General features: G+C 37.7%; 1 protein-coding gene across 1 annotated transcript in view; it reads left to right on the top strand.

Annotated features, from left to right (window-relative positions):
- Positions 1 to 18,408, top strand: part of ELP4 (elongator acetyltransferase complex subunit 4) — a 139,130-nt gene that overhangs the window by 52,044 nt on the left and 68,678 nt on the right. Inside the window, exons 8-9 of the mRNA XM_053946050.1 lie at positions 9,522 to 9,630; positions 12,359 to 12,465. Coding sequence (XP_053802025.1) covers positions 9,522 to 9,630; positions 12,359 to 12,465 — 216 coding nt within the window. The remainder of the gene's footprint in view (positions 1 to 9,521; positions 9,631 to 12,358; positions 12,466 to 18,408) is intronic.

The following is an 18,408-nucleotide window of genomic DNA, read 5'->3' as shown; positions in this document are numbered from 1 at the left end:
GGAAGCTCAGAGAAGTATCCTATTCAAAAATTAATTTGGGAAACAGTATTTTTTTTTTCATTACTCTTATTGCTGATATACTTGCTAATCAAGCTGTAGAAGAAATAAAAGTATTCTGTGGTTTCACAGAATCAGATTTTGGTTGCCAACAGGCTGTGTTCTAGCAGCACCACTTCTGATTTGGTAACAACTACCCATTTCAAAAGCAAATGCAATATACATCTGAAGCACGTGTTTGTCTCCACATATTAGCTGTCTGTTAACCAAATTAACTGCATCATGATGAGCAGTCACACTGTTTGTTGAACTGGCATGCCTAAAACAGCCCTGTCATTTTAATAAATTTTACTTTTCAGAAGGACGCTATATACACATCCTCACCATCTCTCTTTAACTAAAAAAAAAACCTCTTTCCCAAAATGCACACGTTAAACTGGAGAAGTGCACGAGCAGCGTGGCAATTTCATTTGACATTTTACATTTTACTTGTATAAACTGAAAATACGCCTGTGACAGTGAGGTAAGATGGAGAAGCAAATCTTTGAACTGCAGCTTTAGACCTAAACAGTTAAATATCCCATCACAGTATGGAGATAGTCATCTGTTCCAGCATATGGAATCTTTTGGCTACTGGACTAAGCAGTTAATATAATGCCCAGTGTCCAGACATGGACACAACTGTTATGGAAGCAGAAGGGAGGAGGCTTCTTATTGAGCCCATTTGGACACTGATAAGTAAAGATTAGAAGAGTGACTTGAAATCATACAGGGCAAAGGAGTTACTGCTTTAAGCAAGTAATTCTTTTAGAAAATGGAAGGTAGCATATTTTTTTCTGAAGCAGTATTTTCTTTTTTTTTTTTTTTTGCTTCAGTAGAAGTTCAGGTTCTTGAGCTAAAGAAAAAAATAAGCCCTGTGACTCTAGCATTAAATATAGGGTTTATCTGTTCTGTTTCAGAATCAGAACAAAGAGCAATAATTTTATGTAAAAGTATTTTACATTTAAATGCTTGCATATGTATTTTCCATCTTAAGTGATTTTCACAGAACCAAATATTGAATTTCTATGCAACGTGTGCTTAGAAACATTTTGATGGGAACTTTTGGTGTAGTTTAAAAATCCTGAAATTTCAGAATCCAGGTCTACCTCTTTTTGTTTAGACATTCTCTATTAATTAGAATATAATCATAATAAAAAGGAATACTGCATCTTTAATGATGTTTTCATGCCTATGTAGTTAAGCTTTAATGCTAGGGGGAAAAAAAATATTAAATTAGCCTTGTAACCTCTTTCTCTTCCAGACTGATGATGGAAAATAAAAGCTCTTAGCCACAGAATGTAACACTTAGAATTAATATTTAATTAGACCAGCAAATTGTACACCGTGGCTGAAAGCTTCCAAAGAGTTGTTAGTGCCACAATTGACCTACAAGTTTAATAATAACTCACTTCTAGGAGCAAGTGCCAGTTCAGCATAGTGGAGGCACTGTAAGAAAGTCCTGTGAGATTAAAATCAGCAAACCAAATGGCAGGCGAGGATTCCTGGGATGGAGCCTTCTGGAAAGCTGGGAGCTGGAGTAGCTTTGCAGCCAGGATTCAGATGAGAACAGTGGGCAAAAAAAGCTGATCCCTCCTGTTCTGGGAGCTTCTGGTTGTAGGCCAAAATCTTAGAACAGATTTTTTCCTAAATGTTCTTACTGCAGCTATTAATTTATATCACAGATCGAGTCACGAATGGCTTCTCTTCGTCTTTTAATTAGGTTTTAATGCAAACATTGTCACTGGATTCACTGGTCATGGATTTTACTCGTAGAAGAAGGATACGTTTTTGGTATGATGTGTCATTTAGTGTGTTTGTATTGCAGAATGTTTAATTTTATAGCATCTTACTGCTACATAAAGGGGTCCTTGTTAGGGTAAGATATGACAAGCAATTTGTGGTAATATTATGAAATGTGTAAATTAAATATGAAACGAGTATACGTTGTAAAATATAATATATTGGAGGTTAAATAGCTTAATCTTGCTTTCCATTTTACAAAGAATTAAAATTATAAAGCCAGGAACTCTCCATTAGACATCCATCTGAGCCTTAATTCTATGGCAAATTATTCTAGTGAAATAGGGCACCATAAGTTCAAAAATGTGCAAACACACAGCAACAGACTGAGGAAGGAGCGCTCTGCATTATTTATTGGCTAGATGCTAAATAATTAAAGAAATGCCTACTCATTAGTTAAAAATTAAAGCCGGGGAGGACCTTGCCAGCAGAGGGAGCAGTCATGTCTTGCCTTAGGTTCCCTTCGTTTCCAGCCCACCCATCATTTCCACCCTACCTCTCCTTATTGCCCAGCCAGTTTCCCATCTGGACCCAGCTCTGCCAGCCTGCTCCTGATGACAGCCTATCATTTTGTACTGGATAAGGGATTCGTTTTTTAAGTGGTTTTATATTTCAGAATCTTGCCACTTGGTTGTCAACGCCAGTTAGGTGTTCCCTTTGATGCTTGTGTGCTGTTAATTGAAATAATAGTGCAGGTTCTTTTTGGTCACCTGGGAATAAAATGAGATTCTCTGTTTAAAGAATTAAAGTTGCAGCGAGCATTAGCCTTTCTAAATTGGTAAGAAAACTGCAATGACTATTTTTTCAGGCAAAATGGCAACAAAAGGAACCCCTGAACCTTTTTCTTATAATGAATGACTCCCAGTGGAGTCACAGGATTTTAGCTAAGCCAGTTGGTTTCAAATATGTAATTTTGGCAGTTTTGTTGGGGCTCTGTTGTAATGACTCATCTTCAGACTGCTTTTGCATCTCTGTTTTATACTGCACTGTGACCAACTTGTAGCGTGGCGTATTTTCTGTGTTCAGTTTTCTAGAGGAATCTGCTCAGATGATCAGTTCATTTTTTCACTGCTTCAATTCAAGTAATAACCTATAGATTTGTAACTTTTATAACAGTGAGGCAATCTCGTTGGTGAAAAGCAGATGATGTTCAGGGAGGTGCTGGGCTCATCTCAGCCCACATCTTGTACTGATTTCTTCCCAGCCACTCACCCTGCACTGGAGAAGGGCTCAATCAGATTTATTTCACCTCCTCCATGCAGCAGGACTTGTGCAAGGGCTCCATGCCCCAGAAGCACCCACAGTCACCTGCAGCCTGTGCTTTCAGTCACAGAAAGCTGAGGAAAGAGAAGAGAAAAGCACTGGACAGGGTTCAGCTCAAAAAGTGTCGCCCTTTAGCGCGCTGTACATCTGTCACCTCTTTCAGCCAGACAATACCAGGCTTTGCAGCACCCAGCCTTCTGGGCTCCCACTCCCACACCATCTTCATGATGTTTTGCTGCTACCCCAGCTCCATGGATGCAGCCTCCTAAACCAGAGCTCAGACAGAGGGGGGCAGGCAGAGCTGCAGGGAGAGGCTGAGCTGGGATCCCAGCTCGCTCTTGGCTGCCTTCTGGCTTTGGCCAGCTCACATGTCACCTTTGTGCTTGTTGCTGACTTGTAAATGAGGAATGCAGCACTTGCCTGTCTTTTGTGAAGCTCTTGGAGATCAACAGATGGAACGTTTGATTTGAACCACTGGACTTGGTTCATTTTTTTTTTTTTAGTCTGGAGAGGAGCTGTTATTGACTTCTTAATTTATCTCTGGTTAGTGGTCTCTCATTTCACTGTTGGCCTTTAGGTCTGCCCTTCAATGGCAGAATAGACATACTTCTCATTCTGCAAGGTGCCAGGGTTTGCTGGCCTCAGATGGTTTCATAGCTCAAGTAATACCCCAGTCAGTGAAGATCCAAAGATATTTTTCTTTTTTAATAGTGTGCGATATTTACTTTTTATTTCCTGGCTCGTTATTCTTCCTGGAAATTTATCAAAATTAATTGTACACGGTGTCATCAACCTTCATCTGACATTTTTATGGTAATGTGCAAAAACACTGCAGAATTCCCACAGCAGAGGCAACTATCAAGAGAAATGTTATTAAAAGCAACCTTAAGAGAACAACCAAAATCTGGGATTAATATGTTGTGTAACATATTGACCAACAGATGCTTTGTTACTCTCTTCCCATTTTTATGAGTATGTTGCATCTAATTGCCTGCTCCTGTCTTCACTGCTTGTCCTTTCTTTGCTTCTGCAGCTTGTATAAAATTTTTCAAATATATTCTTTAGTGCTTTAAATTAGCTAATGTAACTAGCTATGTTATTTAGCTATTACTATATTATATATTAATATATCAAATAATATATAAATCATGTATATATTATAATATTTATATATATATTTATTATTTGTATATTATGTAGTAATGTTATTTTACCTATAAAAAGTCAACCAAAATCAGTGCTTCTCTGGTTTCAGCCATACAGGATATTATACCTAAGTTCTATTGTAGCCAGTAGGGTTCTTCAAAGGTGAAAGAAGATTCCTGCTCAGTCAGAATGCCCAGGTGTGGATTTCTCATCACTGAAGGCATTGTACTTTGTAGCAAAACCTCCAAGTTTATTCCTCGAGTCTTCCAGCAAAGACATGGCACTTGTGTTCAGTTTTCTTGTGAGATTGGTAGAGATTTCTGCACTCCAAAATATGTTAGTGGTCATCTTGTATTCCCGTGGCCTGAGTGTACATTCATTTTAGATCCAAAATTCAACATTCAGTTAGTCAATTTGCTGTGTGCAAGCACTGAAAACAGCACTGATCAGTTTGGAGTTAGAAGACTTACAGAATTTTATACTTTACAGTCTTTATCAATTATCAAATAACACTTTTTGGCAGAGCAGTTGTTAATCATTTCTTTTGAGGATTTGTGAATAATAATAATAATAATACATTGAATCTTACTATTATCCTGTTATTATTTGTGAATAATAATAAGATGTGCACAAACTGGATCTCTCTATAAAACTAGTACAAGGGGCTGTTACCTAACTTCTTTTACCAAAATAAGGTGTATGGGTAATTCTGAAATTTCTTGAGCAGTAATTATTAATAAATGGTCAAAAATATTTAAACCTTGTTTCTTAGTAATTTATATTTCCAATGTAAAATCCTTTGGAGATGAAGTAGTAATGACAAGTGGTAAATATTTGTGTATTGTGTAAATCATTACCATGTCATTGTGTGATAATCTCTCAAAAAGATCAGGGATTATTTCATTTACTGGATATCCAACCACTGTTTCATTTTAGTTCAGTGTGGCTGTCTCCATTATGGTGCTAAGCTTACTTCAGCTTTATGACAGAATGTAACAGAATTAAAAAAAAAAAAATTTTAGCTTTTCTTGAAAATTCAGGCACCAAAATTTGCTTTAATTTCGTAAGATTCATATTATTTGGCATGAACTTGCTTGGTGTTTATTATTGAGACCTTCTTTCAAATGAAGTGTCAGGATTTCACCTGTTGGTAACAACAGAAATTGTTGCCCCCAATTACAATTTTGCCTGGACTTGGGAGGAGTATCTGAATTCCTCCTTGGATACTTTGCTGTCATACTAAATACTTAGGTATTGCATAATTGTGTAGATTTGTATTATATATTAGGTATAAACGGGGTTTTGTCCCAGTACAAAAGAATGTTTGTAAGCACTGTTTTAGGTGATGAAATTGAAGTAGGATTCAATGTATTAATGCTTAATTAAATGATTTAAAATAAAACCAGTGACGGGATTATATTACTAGAATGTAAAGATACAGAAGTAGCCCTCTACCAAAATATAGGCCTAATGTCTCTTTGGAAAGAGATGTGCTCTTAAAATACCTTATTTTCAATGCAGTATGTAAGCCCATATGAAAATTATGTTACTGTACTGATGAGAATAAAAATGTAAATACATTCAAAAAGTCCATGTAATTCAAATATTTATATAGGTGGCAATTGTATCTCATTGTAGATTTTTAACAGGAGTGTCTTATTTTCCTTTTAGATTTTGAAATTGTTTATATGTACTATAGAAAAGTTGAGTCTGTCCTAAGAAAAATTTCCATTCTCTTTCTTTACTTACGCAGTGCAAGGACTGAGAATTTAAACATTTTCATGACAGAAATTTTGTGAGGTTTTGAATCTTTTAGCAACTGACAAAATGAGAGGACGGATTTTGGGTGTTAGAAAAATTTTGACAGGAGAGCAGAGGAGAACTAGAAATTAGAGCAGAGGAGAAAAGACAGATTTGTTTCCTAATACGGAATCCAGATGAACCAAGATTGATTTGATTAATAGTAGTAATGCTAAAATTGTGGTACATTAAGAACTCAATCCAGTAGAAACACACAATATTAATTTCAGTGGGTAAGTTTAGCACACAGGCTATGCCTGAATTTGTGTTGGTGGAGCCCCATGCTTTATACTCAAATGCATTTTAAACAGCTTTTGTTGTAAATAAATATTTTTAAACGCGCGCAAATAATTACTCAAAGCTATGTACCTCCTGAAAGTAAATTAGTATTTAAATAAATTAGCAAAGCAATCTTTTTCCATAATTGCCCTTCCCCAAAGCTGCCTAAACACGTGCAGTTCCCATTTCCACAGCCAGCTCGCTACGTGCATTTTCTTGACATGTTTTGAAAGTACACTTTGGTTGAACCCAAATATTGCAAGTTTGCACTTAAAAGAAAATGTCTGTCTCAAGCAGTAGCACAAAGTAAGATATAGAATGGATGCCCAGCCCTGCCTGCACAACAGGATTGCTACCATGTTGTTAGAATAATTATATTTTGGCTGAACTAACTAATTTAGAAAAACTGCGGTGCATCTAGCAAGACTGAAAACTTTCCAAGGCTGGTTTTTGGGTGGGTTTTGTTTTTGTTTTTTTTTTTGCATTTTTAGTATAATTTAAAACAATACCTCTTCTAGCTGCCAACAAACTCTTTCCCTGAATCTCACCATTCCTGGCTTCCCTCCTAACCATGTCCTGGCTCCTCTCCAGAGCTGCCAAGTTTATGCCAGAAGCAGGAGGTATATTTGTATGGGGCTGGAGGAAGATCTGGAGCTCTGTTAAATTTTCCAGCCCAGATGGGGCAACATGATTTGTGTGTTTATGTCAGTGTGCCATACATCACAACTATCTGTGTGCTGACGTCAGCTGTGATTGGGCATTAATGTGCTGAACACTGCAAAGTAGAAAATACACCATAGATACAGATCTATGGCAACAATGCCACATAAGCAAATGTCTCTTTGGTGTGGCCACTCACTGTGCAAAATATTTCCCGAGATACACTGCATTAAGCCAGGGGAATATTTTGACACACTTCAAAAACAAAAACAAAATCAACGTGGGCAAAGAGAGCACCATTTAAGAAAGCAAAACCCTTTCAGAGGAGGAGCTGAAACCCAACATATCAGGCAAATATTGAGGTGCTGTCCCTCACTTGAATCTTAATTTTGAATTTAAACCAAATAGGAGCTTGCTATTCTTATGATTTGCAGGGCTGTATGTGATGGGGATATGCTGCTGATGGTTGAGCACCTTTCTTTCCACAGTTTTTGTAACCCATTGTTCTCAAAACTGGCGAGGAAAAACATCAATGGACAGCAAATGGGATGGGATATTTTTTTCTATATCAGGACTTTAGCTTTGTTTCCAGGAATCATCGGTGTCTATTTATTAATTTAAAAGTTTTGTGTTTCTTACTTACACAAATAGCATCCAGCAGCCTCCTGAAGAACTGACAAAAGATGACAATTTCTGGTCTGTGGGATTATAGAGGTCACTGACTACTTCAGATTTAGATTTATACCATCTTTATGTGATTGCCCCTGTAGAATAATGTGACCAAAAAAGGTTCCATTAAAATATAATGTATTGTCTCTCTCTTCCTAGAGGAGGAAATGATTTGCAAGCCAGCCTTACAATTTCAGGGGCAGATACAAGAGCAAAGTGTAGGGATTGGTGGGTGGGCAGCGTCCTTTTACCTCACATCACTTATGTTATTCCTCAGAAAGGAAATTCTGTAGGATGACACCACTTTATCATTATCCATGGTTAGATTTGTGGGCAAAATGGAAGTTCCCTGATTCCACGGGGATGGATGCTCTTGGCCTTTGCACAAGAGGCTTTGAAAAGAGACCCCTCCCCAGGATTTGATGCCATCTGGCCCAGAAGGTGGGGAAGGGAGGGGGTGTTGGAGGTGCCATGGGATCTGTGGATTTAGGGCTGGTAACCTGAGCAGATTGGGCTGTTCCAGACAGGCCACAACTTCACGTAGAGGTCAGAAAACAGAATTCAGTTTATTCTTTGACAGGAGCGGGAGATTTTCACCTTTGGTGTCTGCTTTGTAAGCTTCTCTGTGGCTAGAAAATAATGGTGATTGAAATGTGGTTTCGTGGAAGCTGTTGGGGTGTTGATCACCACTTTAATAAACCTGAATGTCAGTACAACGCCTGGGCCATTCTAACAAGTCTGGGGATGTTTTAATGTCTCTGCTGCTAATTGATAAATTGCTATTGTGGAATAGTTTACCAGTATTTAAAGTGAGCTTTCAGAATAAGCATCAGTCATATAGTTTTTGAAAAAAGTGCAAAAACGTACAAAACACTGTAAAATGAATAGAAAATACAAAACTATAACCTGGAGCTGCAGAGCTAATTCCTTATAATTGTGATGGGTATTTTGAGGTGATTGGTCTTGATACCCCTGAAGGTTTGGTAAATGTAGCACCTACAAGCACCAAGAACAAGAGTATTATACCAGCTCTCCAAGTGCCTTTAAGGTAACTCTTATCTTCAAGAAATATTTTTATTTTTACCACAGATGTGTTCCTTTTTTGTTTTCCTCATTAAACACTGACATCATCAAAGCATTTAAGAACATTTTTTCTGTCTTGCCTCTGAAGATCTCTGTTGTGACCTTTGAGTGTCTCTTTCTGCTGTATAAAATTGAGTAAAGAAAAAACCATGTGGAAAACAGCTTATTTAAGGCATGTGACAGTACATTGTAGAACAAGACACAAGGCAGCACTCAAAAATCACATGTCTGTTGAGAAATGGTAATGCTGCTTGAAGCTGTAGAGTCATATGTTGTGCAGAGAGAAACTTTCAGAGGGAAAAATGCTAAGAAATTAGCGTTGAGTTTTCCATGTTCCACTGATAGCCAAAATGAATAATTGTGTGGGTTCTGCTTGCTCAAAATATTAGAGATGATTTGCCTAAGTGTATTAAATACCAAGGGTTTCAGAACCCAAACAAAAACTGGGCATCAGACTTGTAGGAGAAATCAATGAGAGATAAGCTTAACACATGGCTTGTAAATATTGCTGATGTGAGCAAATGCTTGTTGTGAAGATTTAGGGAAATGTTAATTTAGTGCTAAGTGAGCCCTTTCGTGGTTTATCCTTGTCAAATATTTGTTTTCTTTAGACAGATACTTGAAGTCTTTTTTTTTTTTTTTTAAGAAAAAAGCCTTCTAACATAATTTCCAAGTATTGATGACCTATTTTCCCCCCACAGTTTGTCACTGAGAAGACCAAGGCTTGCTCTATGAACATTAATTACCTTTTTCATCACATATTTTGTTTCCATGTCTTACAGAATAAAGCAATTATGGAACGTGTAACAAACTTGTCAGATATGGTGGTTGGTCTTGAATCATTTATTGGCTCTGAGAGAGAAACCAATCCATTGTACAAGGATTACCACGGTGAGTTCCATCTTCAGCAGAGCAAAAAGTCTGCCCTGGGTGTTTCTAGGGCACTTAGCAGCTCACCCTGCAGTTGGGTATCTGCTCTGAAGCAGCATTTGATTTCATTTTGGAATTATACCTCCTCAATGTTTCCCCTTGCCTAAGCAGCCTTGAGTTAGGGAAATTTTCAGCAGAGTGCATTAAGGCTGCAAAGGAAACATGGCAACTCCTTGCATGTTGTCAAGCTGCATTACTGGGGCAGGGCTCAATCAGATGTACATCTCACCAGGCAGGCTTTGGGGAATTCACATGCAGGGCAGGCTTGGCAATCATCTGACCAGCGAGCTGAACTTGTCATGAAATCAATACTTTCTGATCTGCCAAGTTTTAAATTGAGAACACGGGAAAAACATATATTGTAGCGAGGTGGATAAACTGCTGAATTATGGGCTGGGGTAGACTTTGTCTAAAAAATAATGCTCTGTTTTGTCAGCTGTAGGTTACAGCACTTGCACATTTAAGGAAATGTATGTGGCATGTAAAAGATGAAACTGATTTTGGTAAAAAGTCATTTTTGAGAAACACTCAAAAAAGCCTTTCAAGTGTTTTATCTTCAAAATGGGTGATGGTGCTTAATCTGGCATTTTGTTTCCCAAAGATTTTTTGTCAGCCGTTGCAGCAGAACTATTTAAATTTTCAAAATTATATTAGAACTTGTGCACAGCCAAGGCAGTGAATAACAGTTTTAGCTGATCCAGAGCAGGGCTCAGACTGTGCATAAATTACAGCTCTTATTATTGTGATATTACTGTAGTTCCATGGAAACCCTTAGCTGAAAGTAAACTGCTTCTCTGAAATCTGCTGTAGGCACATGACAGTGGCAGTGTTTTCCCCAGCAGAATGTATGGAGTATACAGAAAAAAAAGCAAAGATGGTGTTGAGACACCACTGTGTGTATGCAAGCTGTAATTAATAAATCAGAGAAAAATCTTTCTGACTGTGAAAGTAGTGCACATTTCATTATCTGGAAAAAAAAAGGTGAATGAAAAAGAAACCGTGAACAAAAGCTGGAATAATTTGCCTAATTATTTTTCCAACTGTATAATCGTGATATGGCCTTTGTTTATGCTAACATAATTCTGTCAATTTAATACTCCTTTTTTCATTACTGAAGAGATCCTTTAAGACAATGTGTGTTTTAGCAGTTATTTCCTGGTTTCCTCTAAAAATGTATGCTAAGTCATTTCTGGTGCTATTTAACACAAATTATGTGCCAATATAGATAGCTTTTGAGATTTGCACAGCCTTAATTTGACAGTCTGAAAAGAGGTATTTCTAATGGTTTTAACTTTGTGGATTCTTTTCACCTAAGAAAGTATTTTAAGGTATTTATTTACCGCAGATGATGAAAGATTTTGACATCTGGAAAAGTTTGATTACATTATTGCATTATTTAATGAATCCTCCTTAATAATTTTATTAAGCTGCCTGCAAATTGAAATGTTAGAAAAGCCACAAAATAACAAAAGAATTATATAGATGACCCCTAAATAAAAATTTTTGGGATACTGTATATAAGCAACCCTGTGTTATACCTGCTGTTCCTATATGTAATAATTAGATTTTGTACTCAAAACCCTAACAAATAGTTCTTCTAGTTCACTGCAGAGGAGACAAGGATTGAAGGTTTAAAACTGTAATAACACTTTTCTAATATTGAGAATTTTTGTAATTAGTGCCCATAAAAATGATGCTTTCTAAAGTATTTCAATTTTAGGAATCTTCCTTTAAAGGAAATAAATAAATGCCTGAAAAAGTACTTGCCCTGTTTTAAATAAAGGGTTTAATGTTTGGGGATTTTCTCACTGCTGCCGTTTTGAAGTCAGATACCTTCTCTGAATGTTCAGTATTTCCATTTAGACGCTGGCTTTATGAACAGCAAATATAGGCCAGTAATTGAGAAGCCCTGTAGAATTTTCCTGGTTTTTCAGATGTAGAAAATCACCCTTAGGTCGTTCAGAGACTATATTAGGCTGCACAAAAACCATCCAGCGTCCTTGTCAGAAAAAATCAGCTTGAGCTGCAGCTGACAGAACGCGGAGCTTGCAGTGGTACTGTTAAAAAACATCTGAACTGCTACAGAAGCCCTCCTGCAGGAGGAAAACTGATTTCTTCTGGGGTGGCACGGGGGTTAAAAATTATTAAAAAGCGTCACCTGAACCCGGGATTCCCCAGAAACTTTTTTTTTTCCAAGTGGTTCTCAGGGCACGGAAGGAAGGAGTTCTCATTAGAGCTTCAGTGGTTACCAGTAACCCATAAGCCTTGTTTTGCTGGCTGCTTACTGGTGCATTTAATAAAATAAAGATCACTCCGTGGTGCCGTGGGCAGCGTGCAAGGTGATAGCCATATTTGCTTACTGTAAATACAGGAGAAAATCACACACAAAGCGGCTGTAGTTTTGACAAGTATTAAGATGGCTCTTTACATCTGTACTCCTGTAGCAAAGTGCAATTAGTTTTCCTCGCACAAGGATTTCTGTTTATCTTATTCTGCTTGATTACTTGAGCATAATCGCGCCGTTTGCTTCATTGCTCCTGGTAGTAAGCTCCAGTTTAAAAAGGGGAGGATGAGTGTATGTAAATATACAGAATTCTGCTCTAAGACTCTAATTTATGCATCTGGATGACAGCGTTTTCTTAATTTTTTTTTTTTTTTTTTCCCCTCCTTTACTCTTTCTTTCCACAAGGTTTGGTTCACGTACATCAGATTCCTCGGCTTAATAGCTTGATCTGTGATGTGTCAGACACGAAGGACCTTGCTTTTAGATTAAAAAGGAAGCAGTTCACCATCGAGGTAAGAGAAACGTTGTTTCACTGTTTAGAACCCAAAAGGTGGAGCTAATCCCATCTCCTATGTTTCGTTTTGTCAAAATACATAAAATATGCATCAGAGGATGTAAATTCATTTCTGTTCGGAACGGGTTTAGAAAATACTGTAATATGCTTTCTAATTAAAAATGTCTCATTTGCTGCACTAAATCGGTCTGCTATAAATACTTTATTTTGGTTTAAAATGTACACAGAAAGTAGGCCACAACCTTCAATAACAAAGCATGACATGTTTCTAAGGATGTCAGGAGCATATTTAATTAAATGTTAATGACTTGCTCTTACTTGTGATAGTGGGTGGGAAAGTAGCTACATGTTATTACCCCAGTAGAGAGATTTTAATGTATAATGTTGCCTAAAATTGTGTGTGGTATGGGGGATAAGTGTCCTTATCAGTATTCAGAAACCATTTTCTTTGCATTACTGAAATCACCTTTCGCTCTTTTATGTCATTTTAAACACAGTATCATTTACACTAATGTCCTTAAGTAAATTTCCTACTAAATTTAAACTTTTTCCTGTGACCTTTACGCAGGCAGTCCTGGTAGAAGGCGGTAATACAAAAGATGTATTTCATTTTAATCTTGCTAAAGAGCAAATGAACATAGCACTATTAAGCAATTAGAGCTGATGTATTTATTAACCAAGTAGTGCTTAGAGATGGAAGATGGCTTTCAGGGTGATGCAATAGTCATCCGTACAGTCTGAGCAAAATTTTTTTTTTTTTTTTTTTTAACAAAGACATAAAACAGCCAAGCATCCCTGACAAACCATTTTGTTTAATCTCTTTTCAAATGAAAAGCTCTTAAGCAGGCCACTTGTCTTAACTGCTTGAAACCATAAAAAGAGAGAATTGCCACCAATAAATTAGCATATTTTTTACTCCATCACCAAATGCTGGTCAATGTGGCTTGGCACTGCTTTGGTGTTTGGGACTTCACCCTTAAGTGACCACTTTGGCCCTTATTTGACCCTCTGCCCTTTTTAGCTGGCCACTTGATAAGGTAACTTAAGGGTTCTCTCTCTTCACTGCCCCCTCCCTTCACAATTGCAAGTAGCCCTAACCTATAAATCATTGAAAGGGCCCTATCAAGTGACAAATTAAGGTGCCCTCCTCCTAATTAATGGTCATCAATGTCTTTAATTATCTAATCCTATTGAGAGTAGTTAATAGTTAATCAGGCAGCCAGTTCTTCATGCAGGTCATCTCTGCGTGAGTGCTAGAAGTTTCTCAACTAGAGGTATCCTCTTCAGAAGCCACTTAAAGGCAAACACATGGAGGAGGGCTTTCTTCCCCAGGACAATTCCTTTAGAAGGTTTGTCACTTCCCAGAGAATGCAGCGAGTGAAACCAGGCATTGTGAGGTATTAAAGCATTTGAACAGCTGCTTTTGAGAGGTACAGTAGAGACAAAACCTTGGTAAGTCTGTGTTTGGGTTTGAAATATAAATGTTCTCCCTGTTTTCAGAGGTGTAGAGGAGCGTGCGCCCTCATTTCACAGCACAGTAAATTCTCATTTATTATAGCTGTGAATTAGGATATTTGGGTGGTTTCTCATCCCTGAGTCCTGTCTCAGAATACAATCTTTTCTTCCAGACGAATTTGAGATGCTAATCTGTAATGTAATTTGGAAGGAAAGAAAACCCTTAGCAGGAGGCTCTGTAAAAAGAATTGAATTAGCCACGGGACGTTGGAAACAGGAGTGAAGTACAACTCTTGAAACAACCTGTTGCCCCAGACATGCGTAGATGACCCACTTGTATAATTCCTCCCTTTGCTGCTCAGCTGCAGCCCCTTTTGAATAACTTCAGGTTTTGTTAGAGATATGCTTTCTGTAAGCTGAGCTGACACAAACTATCCCTTTTTGAACATGTTAGATCACTGTCCTACTGTGATCTTCCTGTACACGTCTCACTAATCTATAATACATATGTTTTTCTTCCTCATACTGTTAGGGAAAGCAGACTACAGCGAGGCTGGCTGGAGCAATAAAAAAAAAATGGGAGCAAGGAAAAAAACTGAATGAGGAAAGGATGTGAATAAGGTCTTCTGAAATGGGTTTCTGCAGTTAGAATGTGATGTGTCAGCAGTCAGTCAGCGCTGGTTCTGGGGGCAGAAGCAAAAAGCAGCACAACAGTGCACATTGCAAGCACTGTGTGTGCCTTATACAGAGTGCAACTGAGTTTACTGGGCTTCTTCAGTATGTAGTTTAAACAGGAAATGAAAATGAATATCGAGTACCTTACAGTTTTTGGCAAGATTCTACGTGCTTACATACACAATTTAGGATAAAAATATTGACCTCTACTTGAAATGCTGCTTTAAAATCAAATTGCATGGGAGAAGTTAGAAACACAGAACCTGTGAATTATGGTGAAATTTCTTCAAAAAGAGTTTTTTCATCACTAGACCATTCTTTTTTTAGAGTTTAAAATAAGAGCATGGGACATGGATTTTCTCATCTTTGGATTGCTCACCAGTTATATAATTCCTTATAGTTTGGCCCTCGTAGGTGAAAAGCCTTAAATGTCAAATCTATTTTATTAGATTTCAGTTTTGTGGGAGGAACTCTGCCTCTTTATAGCCTTCTAAGGAATCTTTTAACTGTTTCAGTTTTCCTCGTGTCTTCTTCATCAAAATGAGATCGACTGAAATGTTTTCTAAAGAGATTTTTTTTTTTTAATTCAGGATGAAAATGTTTTTTTAATGAATATTTATGAGTGTTCACTGTCCATTTATAAATTATGAAGAGGAACCTTTCCAGGAAAACTTCCATGCTTATCTAAAAGGTGCAGTAGCTTTTCAAGCTTCTTTCCCAAATCTTCACACGTTAGTTACCAGCAATATTCCCCTATATGCAGTATAATCAGAGATCTATCTTATGTGCATGCCACTTTAAAGGACACAATTTTGAAGTTAGCCTGTCTAATCCTATTTCTTCCCACTTTGGAATCTTAATTAGAAGGAGATAAAAACCATCATTTGACTAAATTATTGTCTCGAATCTGTAGCAAAAGGTATAATCCGCAATTGGGCCAATTAGTGTAGCCCATAGTTAGCTATGCTGAGGCAGGAAACTTGATTAGATCTGACACCAGCCTAGTTCCCACTGTTGTTTTGCCAGGTATGATGGTCAGACTTCAAAGGGCTTGAGGCATCAGCAGGGCAAGGTTTGGAGGCCAGCTTAGGTCCGGTCGTTAATCTCTCTGCTAAAACCACAGCAGCCCTCGCACAAAACAAGCTTACACGACACAATCATGCGGTATTAAAGTTTGGGTTGAGTCATGCCAATTTGCCTTTGATTTTCTGATGATTGACTCAAAGATGGCTACATGACTAGACACATACTGAACGTTTACTGATTAGGTAAGTTCCCCAAATATTTGAAATATTTTTTGATTTCTCAGTTAAATGATATGACAGCCCGTTTGTCCTAAACGCGGCCGTTCAGCGCAGTTGTTCTTGAAGTGCTTTTTTGCTTTCTTTGTAGCTCTGAGTGTAACTTTTATCAACATTTGAGAAATTTTGTAGGACCATTACGTTCGTAGTTTTATCTGACAGAACTTTATCTTTGTTGTTCCAAAGCCTCCTGTGTCAAGACTTGAGGAATCTCTGCTTAAAATTGGTTTTTTTCACCGCTCCAAATTTCTAAGGAAACATTGTTTATCTTTGTTATTTAGGTAGATTTATAATTACTCACCAAAAGGACATTTTCCCTTAATTATTTTCCACCTCACCATCGAGTAAAGCGCTGTTCCACGGCTGTGATTACATAAGTGTTCCTTTCTTTTGCAGTCTGGTTTGTTCAAATATTGCAGTAACAGTGACATGTTTCCATTCTGAGAAAAGCCTAAGGCTGCTTTAGTATTATTCCAAATGATTGAAATTGCCATCTTGCTGACTTTCCCTTGGGCAGCTTAGGGCCTGTTTACTTTTGTATTTGTTTCACATGTTCCCTCTGAGTTTGGCTGGCAGGACATCATTACCTGGTTTGACAAGACAGTTGGAGAAAATTCATATTTGATTAACTCCCTTTGTTATTGTCTGGACAACACAGACCTCTGAAATTACCTATCTAAAGCTAAAACTCCTGATACATTCAGATAAACACTTGCAAATAGGAAAGTTTGTGAGGGTGGTTTTTTTAATTCCCTAGTTTTGCTTAATTTATAAGTCTTTGAGTAACTGTCAATTAGAAGTATAGAGACGAAGCTTTTTCAAACAAGTTTTTATATTATAGTCTGTCTAATGAATAAGTGTTGTGCAAATACATTTTTTTAATCAAAACACAAGTCACAGCAGCCAATATTTTCTTTTAAATGGCTACACCACCTGTGCAGCCCACAATAAAAATCTTTAGGAGCCAGCTCAGTTTGAAGCCAAATGTCATATACAATTTAAAGAATTGCCACAGAGCAAAAAACAAGTTCCCAGAGCTTTAGGTACAAGTTGAGGAGTTTCTTTCCTGAGAGGTGTTTCCTAACAGGAGGGGAAGGAATTAGAGGAGTCCTGTGGCTGGTTTCTCAGAGCAGGGCAGATGCAGTATGGCATTCTGTATTCCATTTTCCCCATGGTAATTGCCAGAGTAAAAGGTTCTGTCTTTGGAAGGAAACATAACCACCAAAACCAGCAACTGAGCCTATACAGAATTAAAAATAAGCACATGATTCCAAAGGCATTCAAGTAATGTCCTGTCTTTATCTAGCAGTTAGAAAATTAATGATTGCCAAAGTAGGAAATAATTGCAACTCCAGGTATTCCTTGTGTCTGTGTATTTGGAAGATGACTTAAAACTCTTTAAGGTGGTGATTTTGGCCATTTAAAACAGGAAGTGTGGCTTAGGTAGCCTCCACATGAAATCTGGGTATTTCTGACTCTTTTTTTGTCTTCCTTTGAGTGTCTCTCTTTGGATTGCTTGTCTTAGACAGATTACACTGTGTTAAACTTTTTATTTGCAAAAGGGAGGTGCAAGTGGCCACTGTCAGGGGTTATTTACCAAAACAGATGGGTTATTAACCAAAACAAGTCAGAGCTGATGTCTGCAGTGCTTCAGTAAAAACCATCACACAGGTTTGGTCCTAAGGGGCTCAGGAGCATCACTGAGTGCCAGAACTGTGCTCCTGCAAACATTCCCTGAGTAATTTTTCATCAGGAGCAGGTATAGAAACAGGGACTTAGGCTGTTTCTTCTGGAGGAACAAGTCAACCCTGTCAGCAGCACATATGGGATCAGTACGTATTTAAAAAACAGTATATATTAAATCAGCATATATTTAAAATCCATGCCATACCAACCTCTCAGATGAAGTGGGAACTAGAAAATGGCAATGAGAGCATCACTGCTTTTAGCTACTCCCAAAAGAATTTGAGGCAGTCTTCATTAATGGCTGACCCTCATCTTGACTGTATTACTCAGATGTTTCTAAACTTGAGTAAATTTTTATTAATAAATGAAGTTGAATTAATGAACTGGTTTTGGCCACTGTTAACAAAAAGAGTCAGCAAGCCTGGGAGCTGACAAAAGGCAAAACACTGGTTAATTATAAATTTAAGTAAACTGGCAGTTCTATAGCAACCATTCAGTAAAATAAGGAAAATAAGCCAACATATGCTACAACATCCATGTTGCCCTACTGATCTATATACCTTCATATAGGCACAAAAGAACTCTGTATTTTGAGATTGTCAAAATTGTCACAGGAGTCCTTACAAGGCTTGAGCCTCTTTTAGGGCCTTATGATACCCAAATGAAACCTCCTTTTGCAGCATTGTGTCTGCCTGGGGCAGGGATGAACCTTCCCGGGTGCTCCTGGTTCAGGGATGAGCCAGAACTTCTCCTGAAGTGTTCCAGAAAGTGTATTTCTCCAGTTTTCTCACCCCCATGTGTTTGAGAACACAAATACCTCTGGG

This window comes from Vidua chalybeata, chromosome 6 (assembly GCF_026979565.1).
Source record: "Vidua chalybeata isolate OUT-0048 chromosome 6, bVidCha1 merged haplotype, whole genome shotgun sequence".
Classification (NCBI taxonomy): Eukaryota; Metazoa; Chordata; class Aves; order Passeriformes; family Viduidae; genus Vidua; species Vidua chalybeata.
The sequence above is the reverse complement of the archived record's forward strand: the minus strand, read 5'-3'. Positions and strand labels throughout refer to the sequence as shown.